A 12,083-nucleotide genomic window follows, 5' to 3' on the forward strand; every position below is an offset into this window, starting at 1 on the left:
TAACCATAACAAGCAGAACAAAGAATACACGCGTAAGTAGCAAATTAATTGATGCCAGAAGCACCGGCCGGGGCGGAATCAGCAAATTAAAGTGCAATTTCGCTCAAGATATACACACAAAGAATAGCAGTCGATACGGCAAGGAACTAAGCAGATATCAAGTCGTATACAACGCATAAAATGTTCGCTGGTAGGCAAAAGTACACAAATTGTCCTGCAAGAACATTTGGCTAAAAAAAATTTATAAGAATCAAGTGACATTGCAATGTACACATAGGTTTCTTTCAATTCCTCCACACTGCGATGTATCGTTAAAGAAATTAATATCAGATACCCGAGTCTGCAACACTCACTTATCGAGAACTCAACTCTAGCGTTGATCATCACTGAAAACAATAGAAAGAGCAAGATCGGCGTTTTCGTACCCTGCAGATGAAAATCAAATATATATTGTGAGATTTACAAGCGGAACCACTGCTGAGGAGTCGGGCCGGGCAGACCCTTCTGATTTTTGCAGGTAAAAGTTGGCTTGAAATAAGGTGCAGAGGACGGTAATTGGATACTCAGGGAAGAGGTCAGAGCAATTGAGAAAAACAAATCTTTGGGAATTCTTCATGAGAAGTGATCCAGCAGCTTGCGGCCTCGAAGCCTAGTTTCCATTCCTTCCAAGTTCGGCAATGTTCCCTCGTGTGAATAGCCGTACACCACGCTCCACAACCAATTAATAAACTCCTGCGCTTTAACACGAAAATGTGAAGGAGCTCGTGAGGCGGAAAAACCGTCGTCGCCTTCGTCAGCATAGTCGGGCTGCCATGGCACCGTCGTCGCATCTTTCGTAGTGAAAACTTCCAGGACCACCAGCGGCGGAGGCCTTCCGCAGCTGCTCCATCAACGCGCGGATCCTGCACCCATCCCCCTCTTTCCCCCGCACTACCCCGCGTGCCTGCTGTTAGCGGCTGACGATAAGGGGCGGCGGCCTGATAAAGCTACCGCGTTCTAAGCGTCGTCCAAGTCTTAGAGTGAAGGCTCTCTTACACCATCTCTCACAAGGGCATTCATTGCGTCGCAATTACCTTCAGCCACCGCAGCCCAAGTGTGGCGTGCGTGTCGCCACCCCATGTGATCCGCTGCGGAGAGACGCCGGAGCTGGGCTCGCCCGAACCCTTTCATTTTCCTCGTCAATAAATGTTTTCTACTCGCCGCTGCAGCGCCACGTGACTAGTCGAGGGTTTAACGAACGCTCTGCCGGCGTTAGGTCGCTCAGTCTCGCCACGGATGACGCGTCTGGTGGGCGCTCTGTGCGTGTGCTTCTGCGCAAGCCACAGGCTGCATCCAGTCATCTAGTAGATATAGCTAGAGAGCATGCTGCGAAATCTCAAGCTAAGGCAAAGTTGGCTGCTTAAACAACGGAACAAAGGGAGGCCAGAGTGGCACGTTAGAGAGAAGCGCACAAAGCGCGGAAGTGTGCCAAAATCGAAGCGGCTGCAACCGCCGCCTTCGTTAAGGAATACGAACAACAAGGAGAAGGAGACGAAGCTATGCCTTGTGCTGGGAGACTTCAACAAGGAGGGTAAAGACCGAGCAACGGTTTCTGCATAATATAGAAGAACTTTTCGCCCTCAGATTATCCTCCGACCCTGCAACATCCACTACGCAATGGAATCTAGCCTTAGACTTGGTCTTCCAGCGAGCACCACTTGATTCCTAAATCTGCGTAGCCAAAGTTGCCACGATTGCATAGTTCACAGACCATAGGACCGTCTTCGTCAGCATTCGAGAAACACAAAAACGCACCAACAGATTTGAAATAAAAGCAAGCTTTTCTTATGGCGCAAGTGCATATGTGGCCAAAGAGCGCCATGGCACAAGGTTTTAAGAGCGCTAGCTCCTGATACTCGCATTCGAACGTTTCTTGTCCGTCCATGAATTCAATACGGCGGACACAAATCTCAGGTCAACAAAATGTGACCCCTCATCACGTTACCGCGCGCGCGCACGCAGTCGTCAGGCTGGCGCGGCGGCCTGACGACTGCGCCAGAGGTCATTGCGGTAGCTCACGCGGGCCTAAACGACATGATACACAAGAGCGCCGATCCTAGTGTATCGACCCAGGAGCGGCGCGCGACACTCCTGAAGTGGAAAGAGCGAGCCAGCAGGCACCACTTTCTCATCTATGCTATTCTGGAGGGATCAGTCGCGGAAGAGGACTTCCGTGAGAAGTGCGCGAAGTGTAATTCCGCCATGAAGAACACATGTACGGAGTCTGAGAAAAGGGTGGAATTTGTCGCCACGAACTGGGCAGTACTACCATATGAGCACAGCAAGCACTACGGCGAGCATACTGCCGAAGTGCTTGGGCAACGGTTGGGTCGCAGGCTATGTGCTTTTTTAGGGTTGGCACCACTAGGATAGTCCTGCAGCAGACATGAACAGCGCCCGCCCAAGCTCTCAGCCGCTCCGCTCTTGGTATCACTGAGACAGTTGCTGCTCCAGACGCTGGACGGGGCGTATCGTACAAAGGTGCAGCTACAATAGAGGCATCACAAAGGAAGAGGACGAAAAGAAGACGGAGGAAGAAGGGTGTGAGCGTCGCTTTCCTTAACCTGCAGGGAGGCAGGGCCCCTGCGCAAGTGGGAAGAGCTGTTCTACACAATACAAGCCGAACTGTTAGAGTTGTGCGGCGTGGTGGACACCCATCTGCGTGACAAGGAGGAGCCGCCAGGGCATCCCAAACCAAACTGTGCTAGGAGGGCTGCAACAGGAAGGCAGGAGAGAGGAAAGGGGGTGGAGTCGATGTCTTCCTACACCCAGACCGAGGGTGGATGAGGGCAAACCCTGAGTGCCAGGAACACCTGTGGATCGCTCGCATACTCTCTGGAAAGAGGGTAGTGGTGAGCATTGTGTGGACTGGAAATTTGAGTAAGGAGAAGAATGAGAACCACGGCAATGTCTGACACACGACATTAGCAGTTTTCAACAGGACTAGCAGATGCTGATAATGGGAGACTTTAATGGCCACTTGCAGGGGCTGGACGGTACCACGGATGCGAACGGTTGAGAGCTGCTCAGTGCCGCCGAAGACTTTGACCTGATTATAGGCAACCTGGAGTCAAAATGTGAGGGCCAGACCACCTGGGCGACATGGAACCGGAAATCTTCGATAGACTTTACTCTGATGTCACCTGGTCTATACGGATGCCTGACGAGAATGACTATCGACGAGGATGGGACTTTTAGCTGTGGAAGCGACCACAACAGAATCCATCTGGAATTTGGTGGAAACACCCGGACACTAAGGCCCGTTGAGGATAGACGGCTTCTCTTGTCAGACCGAGACGTCGAACCGCTAATAGAAGACTTGGAAGCTGCACCAGCGGAAGGCTATGAAGGTTTGGTGGAACGGGTGCAGATGATGCTTGACAACAAGCGGCGTAGAAATAACAAACGTGGCAGGCACACTCCCAAGCGTTGGTGGGACGGTGAAGTTCAGAGGGCAATCAGAGAAAGGAAGGAGGCGTGCCGGAGACATCGACTTGTACTAAGAACAAACAAGCCCGAGCAAGTAATCCTACCTCTGTGCGAGGATTATAATGAAAAGAAGGGGAAAGCGGCTAGTCTAATACAGCAGAAGATCCGCGCATCGGACAGGAAGATTTTGGACGAACTAAGGAAAAGTGGGCGGAACACACCTCGTACGTTCTGGCGACATGTGGGAAAGTTGTACGGCCGCACGACACCGAAACAGCAGTTTCGTGACCCCTGGGGGCAGCCCCGAGGGCAGCATGGAGCTGGTGGCAGCACAGGTAAGAGCGAAATTCAGCAGCAGCGGCGGAATACCGGAAGAGGGGCCCGATCCGGAAATTGGACCGACACCAGACGTACGTGATTGGTTGGGACAAGTCGGGGATCAGGAGCCCCAGAAGGTTACCGGGCGAATTTCGATTATTCCACACCCGGCACGGATGATGTCCCAGCGTCACTCCTCAAGAAGTTAGGCCCAGTACAGCGACAGGCATTGAAAGAGACCCTCAGTACCATTCTGGAGTCAGGGAAAATTCCTGCTGGCTGTAAGCTTGGAAGAATGCTGTTCCTATACAAAGGTTCCGGCGACCGCGGCAGCTATGCGGCCTATAGACCTATCACTGTGAATCCGGTTCCGTAAAGGCTGCTCGCTCAGTCCTGCGCAAAGGGATACAAGCTTGGGCGGAGCGGGAAAAGGTGTTGGGCGAGTTGCAGTCAGGGACGGCGGTTGGAGGACAACCTGTTCATCCGGACTCAGTGCATAGAGCTTCCGACAGGTCAGGAAAGAGAGTTGTGGGCGGCCTTCCTGGATGTGGAGAAGGCCTATGACTGCGTAGACCATGAAGTCCTGTTGAATCGGTTACGCCTCAAGGGACTGCCCGAAGAGGTAGTTACCCGGCTTCGCGCGCTCTACACGGGCACGAAAATAGTTATCGATTGGCAGGACCTCCGGTCTCGTCCGATCGAGGTGCAGCGGGGTCCCTGCCAAGGATGCCCACTCTCCCCACTGCTGTTCACGCTGCTGTTCCGCAACCTGGAAGGCGAACTGGAGTGGTGCGGCGTAGGGTTCGACCTAGCATACATGGATGATGGGCGAGTGGCGCGACAGGTCTTCCCAGGCCTGTTGTACGCTGACGACATTATGCTTGTGGCGGGCTCGGAGACAGACCTTCAGAAGCTGCTGGATGTTTTCACCGCACATGCGGAGCAGTTGAATCTGCAATTCAGCGCACAAAAGAGCGCAGTGTTGTGCTGGTCCCGTGCCCCGACGGCTGTGGAGCCGAAACTGGGGACGTGACGTGAAACAGGGACATGAACTACCGAGGGCGCATAGTTAAAGGTACTTCGGAATAGAGCTCACGACACAGCGGGCTTACCTGGAAGTCTATGAGAGTGGCCTCCGTGCGAAGGCGCTACGAAACCAAAATGTCCTGAGAGCCAAGGCGCTATGGGGGTTCAACAGGTTGGAAGTACTGCGCACCATTTGGAAGGCGGTGATGGTGCCGGGACGGACCTATGCGAACGCTGTGCTGTGTGCATCCTCGGGGACCTGTGAATTTCTGGAGCGGCGACGAAGAGAGCTGAGACGATGGGCCCTGGGTGCCCACCGTACGTCCCCGAACGAGGCTGTGCAGGGAGACGTGGGGTGGTCCTCCTTCGAGGCTCGGGAGGCAACGGCGAAGCTGACTTTTGAGATGCGTTCGTGGACTCTTGGGGAGGAACGCTGGGCCCATAAAGTACAGCGTTGTCTACTATACTCTGGTATATGTTCGCGCTAGAATAAGAGAGTGCGAGCGTTGGGGAACAAATACGGTGCGCCACTGCATACGATCACGGACACCGAAGGCACCTGCTGGACGAAAAGGAAGGTGCGGAAGCGTGTGGTGGAGACGGAGACAGAGCTTTGGACGACCAGCGCGAAGGCGAAGTCAACTCTCGGTCTGTACACCGCGCTCAAGCGAGAGATTGCTCGAGCAGAGACAGAGAGGCTCGAGCAGGGGTGCTGCGCACGAAGAAGTGGCAAGCCCGGATTGCCGGCCAGGTCAACGCGGACAGCATGTGCACAATGTGTGGGCAGGATGAGGATTTGATCGAGCATGTTATTCTGTTGTGTAGATCACTCCACCTTTGCCAACCAAATGAATGTACCCTTCTGCAAGCGCTAGGTTTCGACTCAGGTCAGCCGACAGAGGGCTGAGCGACCGACAACGAGGTGAATGAGCAAGAAGCCTTTTCCAAGGCCAGGGCGGTCGAAACAACAAAACGCCATGAAAACTGGAATAGACTCAAGTGATGGGTGGTGGTGACAACACGGCGGGACAGACTCCGTCGTAGCGTCTCAAAAAAGTTGGCGAGGACTTTAGTGTAAGGCACGCCCGTTATAAAGGGATAAGTTCCAAGATCCAGTCCAATTCAATCCAATGTAAGTGTTCTAAGCATGGAGGCCCACATCGCCCTCTACTATTTCTTTTTAGAACGTGTGTTACCTAAGCGTTACGCTTCCTACGCAAGACCTTATTTTACAATTCCACCGCCAGCTGGCTTTAAATGCGGCTGAATAGAAAAAAAGTGTTATGTTTATTCTTGTAGTTAGTACTCCTTGGTTGCAGATCTTTTTTTCTTCTTCCCATATGTGTGTCCTTCCCGTTCCACCTCTCTCCTGCAAAGAAGTGGTCCAGATGGCCAAGGGAGCCCGCCTGGGTGCCAAGATGCTCGACAGCTGCGCCTTGAAGCTCATCTCCCGCTACGGTCCCCATGCCATCGGCGTCCAGAAGGTGGGTGGGTGCGATGTCAGTTCTGGCCGCCAATCTTCTGTGCAATTCAGTTTGTCTCTTATGAATGCTTAAATATTTAGAGGGCGTTAAAGGGCTCTTCTTCTTTGCATAAACCAATTCAATGACTCTTCCCGGACACTTTTATGTTTCCTCGGCAGCAAAAGACGCATTTGTAGCTGAGAAAATAGCGCTTAGAAATTTTTCCGCCTCAATACTGAAAATTGTGACGTCGAGACCCTCAGTTACTACGCAATCGCCAGCTGGATGTAGATAACGGTTTAGGCAAGCCTAAGGGTTCGGGGCGAAGGAAAGGTTTTCACTTCCCCGCAGTGACTTCGCGAAAGTGGCTTGCGCTGGCGGTATACATGCTTTATTTATTGACATTTTAAAGCCTATAAATGTTCCGTTCTGTAGCGAAAGTAACAGTGCATTGATTACGAAGGCATTCATTAATGCCAAATTAAATTCTGTGTCCCTTTAAAAGATAATAATCATCTTCAGAATAACGTTCTCCACTGGCTCTCCAGTAGTCCTTCAGTCAACCTTCTCCTACGACAGCTCCTGCTACATCATACCTGTTACTTCCTTATTTTATGCTCCCCTCCTACGCTTGCTATGTTTGAAAGCATTTTGTTACCTTCAGAAATCGTCGATTACTATGCCTCCGCATAACTTGCTCTCTGCGTAAGCATATTTCTGCTTCCTAATGTAACAAGAATAACACTGCCTCGTGTTATACTATGACCCGCTCTGTTTTCTTCCTCTTTCTTGGCATTAGAATTACAATTTTCTTACCATAACTGACAGCGCTGTCCACAAATATTTTTACCTTATTCGCTCGCCAGCTGGCATGAGCAGAGCAGCTGCTGCTGCCGGCGGCGCGGCGCGCAACATCTGCAACAGCTATGCGCATGCGCCGTGTCAAGTGGGACGAAGGTGCAGAAGGAAGGCCCAGCGAAACGGAGCGGCGACAGACTGACTTCGCAATACGACTAGCGTGGGCTAAACCAAAGCCAATTTTTCGCTTGTTTTTGTTATGCTTTATTTCTTTTTACTTTATTTCTTTTGCTTATCACAACCAGGTACTATGTCGATATTCGTGGCTATTGTGTCGTCGAGGTGTAATTAATTAACTAAATGAGATTCATCAACCAAATGTTAGCCACAGCAGTATATAATCACGCACTACCACAATCAATTTTTTGCACATTTATTTTCACGCAGCGACGTTCTGTTGACATGAAAGAGGGAACATAATCACAGGGCTGTTGTGACGTCGAAGTTTAATTTTGGCGTTCCAATAATTAACGATTTGAACCACATTGAACAAAATTTCCACACAGCGAGACCTCACCACGCACTTTCAATCTACACATTTGCGTCAAAGAACGAAGTAATCGTGAGGAAAAAGTTTTGTTGACACGAAGCTCGGGACATGGCTATCTAATGCTCTCGCATTAAAAATAAGAAAAGAAAATTGGTGTCTAGATGGGAACCAAACTCAGGCCACCGGCGTGCGAGAAAATGGGACAGGATGACGAAAAATGTAGAGAGTGATGACGTGTCCCCCGAGTTCAGTCACAACGATGCCAAGTGCAGACAGAAGAGAGAAAGAATGACGGAGAGGCTCGGCGGAAACCCCGTCCTCCTAAGCGATGAAGCTGGTTTGAGCAATGTTTATCGCAGGTGCAGGCGAATTCCCAGGGATATCACCACTGGTTTTACTCAGTGTGGCGGAAGTGTTCCAGAATACATTTTCCACAGTTCTGAGCAATTGCTCGTTCTACAGTATTTTCGGTGGTGTCATAGCATTTCTCTTTGCATAAAGCTTGCGAGAGGGGCTCGGACCAATGACATATGCACTTTCAATTGCATGCTTTCTGAGACGACATTTTCTTTTAAGGTGCGGTTCAGGCATCTACCGAGATGTCGAGATGTGAAGTTGGAGGTTAGTTTGCGACAGGGGTTCCGACCGATGACATAGCCACATTCATTTCCGTGCTTTTTGAGGCCAGGTTTTCCCTTCAGGTGCGGTTTAGGTGTTCATAGAGATGTAGAGATGTGAAGTCGGAGGCTAGCTTGCGGCAGGAGTTCGGACCGATGACATATGCCCCTCCAGTTGCATGCTTTAAAGCGCGCTTGAAGTGTCCACCGAGATGTCGAGATTTGAGAGCTACTGCGCCCTTTCCTTTCTTCAAAAACCTTTCCTTTCCTCCAAACACAAGCTTTCGCATTCCTCCACGTAAGGAGACTTAAGTGCTCTCAAAAATTTTTTGTCGCGCTCAGCATGTGCCACCAGGACAGCACATGCGCTGGCTTCGCCCACTACAAGAGTCCGCAGATGCTGTTGCTGACGGATGCGCCGCTCTGCTGGCGGCGCAATTACTCTTGCTGAAATTGCTTCAATACCAGGCTAAAGATGTGCTTTCGAACGTCTCATCGGTTTAAATACGTTAAAACTCTAACACTTTTTTTTTCTTTTGGCTGCCCTGAAACGATATTTTGCTCTTTGCTTCTCGTGCTTCAGAGGAAGGCCAACCTATACCCGCAGTACAGCGGTTTGGCTTTCTTTCGATTTGAACCCGCCAACCATCCTCTGGTCGATCTCTAGTCTACGGAGCACATCCGAATCCAAGTACCTTTCCGCACACGAAGTGAAAGAGCGCTGCCTCCAGAAAACCCCTCTGCGCGTGCACAACCGGTGTCCCTACACTTCGGCACGTGTGATAATAATGACGATGTCACTGTGTGGGAGTAAGGCATTATACAATACATCCTTTAGTCCCTTATCTGTCAGCACCGCTGAGCGTCTAGGAGCGCAGAGAGGGAAAGGGGCAGGTGGACGAGGGGAGGTGGCCAGTCAAAATGCCACGAGAAAATACAAACAGCGGAGAGGAAAGCCTCGTCGAGTAGAGCCACTCGTTTAGCTGACACAGAGCCATTACAGTGTGTTTAGTCGCAACCTGGACGTGCTGTTCCGTGTGCAACTGGTGGCAGATTCCGCAGAAGCCGTCGATCAGGGTGTGCTGCTTTGCGTTGAGGGCGGAACATGTGCAAAAATGCTCAGAACGTGGAGATTCTCAGCATCCCCCATAGAGAAATCTGGCGCTGCGATAATTTTTTTATCATATAGAGGCGTAGAAATACGAGGAAGATGAATTTTTGTATAACTCGATAGCATTAATGCTCCCGCTGCGAAGAAAAACTGGCGCGTGATTTCGTCGTCGGCGTCGGCGTTGTGAGCGATTACGTAGGGGGCCCACCAGCCACGAATGACACTTGACTTATGACATTATCACATCCCGTCTACCATGGCAGGTCGCAGCACGCCCACGGGATTCTGAGCAAACTGTCCACTGCGGCAGATGGCATCTAAATCAATGATTGGTCGCCACCGCTAGGTTGCTCGGGAAGAACAACCTAGTTCCCACATTCCCCACCGGTTGCTGTGTATAAACACCTGGCGGGGCAGTGGCATGACGCTTAACCACTACACTATTGCTCCAAGAAATGGTATGAAGCCTCTCCTCCCTGCGATCTATGAATCTAAAGAAGAGAACGTTGAATCGCGCATTTATGGGCATGTTTTCATAACCTAGGCCACAGAGGAGTACTTGCGAGGGAGGAATCTATAATGTCGTAGTAGGATGACAAGTTGGGTGAGTTTTAATGTTGTTGCATTGTACTCTTCCGGTTAGCTTCAACGTTATGTGTTGATGCAAGGAAGAGCCGCATCTTGATCCTCGAAGGTATACGCAGACGACCCCAGGCCGCCGAAGGGGCGCATTAACGCTGTCGCGCCATGCCTTTCACGCGGAACTCAAATTTCTTGGTTTCGCTGTTGTTGAGCATGAAGCTTGGATTCAGCGGTAGCGATAAAGCATTTCTCTAGAAGAACATTTAAGAAGTGCTGTTAAGTTTACATACCTGCACAACACTTGCCGTAAATTTATTAAAAACAGGAAAAATGCACTATAGAAATCATTTATTCTGAGTGCAGAGGACAGCATCGCTCTACAGTTAACGACTCAGAGCAGAAACCAGAATACACATTTACGGCCCTACACTAGACAAGCCAAGTACGGAGCCTGATGTTCAAAGCCAACGGTGGATGACGTGCTGTGTAAAAATACTTGCTTGGGCGGTGGCGTCACATTGTTTTCAAAGTAAAATAAGAAATTCTATGGCTTTAATATATCTCCCCCGTCACATCAGACCAATAAAGGGGGCGTCTCTGCCATGCGTCAGAGTCATCAGGAAAACTAAAGCCATTAGAAAATTTACCAAGTGTAAGCTTGCAGCTCCCTCTACGGCAGAAGCCGGTGCCCATGAGCAAGAGAAGGGTGCGTTTTTGGCGGGAGATCGGGCGTTCTGACAGAATACGAAGGCGCCTAGCATCAGGAACCCTTTTGTCTAGACGATAGGATAAGAACCGAGCGGCGACGATTACAGTCGCAGCCATAATATTGTGGAGCGCACTTCGGTGATTCCTCTCGTGACGGCTTACCGAGCGCGAATTAAGATTTTTTTTTATACATACGTGCTATCACATGTCACTGAAAGCTCTTGTAAGTAGTAATTAAACCATTATTCTGCGTGTTTCAGGAAGCCCGGCACTATGTTTTTTTAATAGGGCTTTTGAGGCACACCGAAGCGTTGTGGAGCATAGTAATACCAAGGTTGGTAGATATAAAAAAATCGGCGAATCATGCTGACTAGTATAGTGATTTTCATAGCTTTAACAGTTTACTTTTTACTATTATCGTTATGCATCTGATTGCAATTTGTGATTTGTATTCCGCCGTTAGCACTAGCTATATCACTTTTTACGATTTCGAAAACTGATTACTCCCGCAGTGGTGGCTCAACTAATTTTGGAAATTCACAATTTTCGTGCGCGCGGGAGAGTGCAAAGCGACGGCAATCAAATTACGTCACTGTGACGCGCGTACCACGCGACAATCCCTGCCACGCCCGTGGTGCGATGCTTTCCGCTCATCGTAACCTCGGTGCTGTAGCGCGGGGGGCACCCTTTCTTCTTCTAAATTAGAGGCGGGCTTCCTTTAAACACATGGTATATTCTGTACGGAAAACGTGAGAAATTCTCAAACGCCAAAGCACGCTTCCTAGTATTTTGGCGTCACTTGTCCCTCGAGAGTTGATTTCGAGAGCTCTCTGGTATAGTGGCTGTGCTGCCGGGGCTATAGGCGGTTTTAGCGGGGTTATCCTCAGTTTATTTCCGTGTACTCCAAGGTAGAAAGTGATCAAATGTCTGAGACTCGGTTTAGAGTCTTAGAACAAGAGGTACTAGGTTATATCGGAATAGGGACTGCTTAGAAAGCACAATTAGGTCGCCGCAGGAAGCTCAATACTGTGCTCGAATCGCACATGGTATCGATATCTTTCGGCAGTGTAACTTGTAAAACGGGCTTGGCGTACGTTAAAGACCTGAAATCTCTCTGGCCTTGGCTGCAGCTCCACGATAAGGTGAAGTTATCGTCGGATATAAGGGGAGGTGACCACACATGCGATGGCTCCCTTCCCACTATCTGCCTGCCGCGAGTCGGCTGTCTGGACCTGTAGACGGTTCTCTGGAGACCTATCTAAATGTACAGATGCAGTTTGTGGGAACAGGGCTTTTTGAGCGATCGGAGTGCGCGTCCGCTGCTGCTGTTAGCTCGTTAGAGAGACCCCCGGTGGGGTGTCCGCCAGCAGAACGCAGGCGGCTGCGCTGTTTGTCCTCCTTTCCAAGAGAGGCTCTTTTGAAGAATAGCTGTAAATCACCCC

General features: G+C 50.3%; 1 protein-coding gene across 1 annotated transcript in view; it reads left to right on the top strand.

The window, feature by feature from the left end:
- Nucleotides 1-6,230: 6,230 nt before the first annotated feature.
- The window catches only part of LOC144106848 (uncharacterized), a 101,030-nt gene continuing 95,177 nt past the window's right edge, over nucleotides 6,231-12,083 (top strand). Inside the window, exon 1 of the mRNA XM_077639796.1 lies at nucleotides 6,231-6,296. Coding sequence (XP_077495922.1) covers nucleotides 6,231-6,296 — 66 coding nt within the window. The remainder of the gene's footprint in view (nucleotides 6,297-12,083) is intronic.

This window comes from Amblyomma americanum, chromosome 10, assembly GCF_052857255.1.
Source record: "Amblyomma americanum isolate KBUSLIRL-KWMA chromosome 10, ASM5285725v1, whole genome shotgun sequence".
Lineage (NCBI taxonomy): Eukaryota > Metazoa > Arthropoda > Arachnida > Ixodida > Ixodidae > Amblyomma > Amblyomma americanum.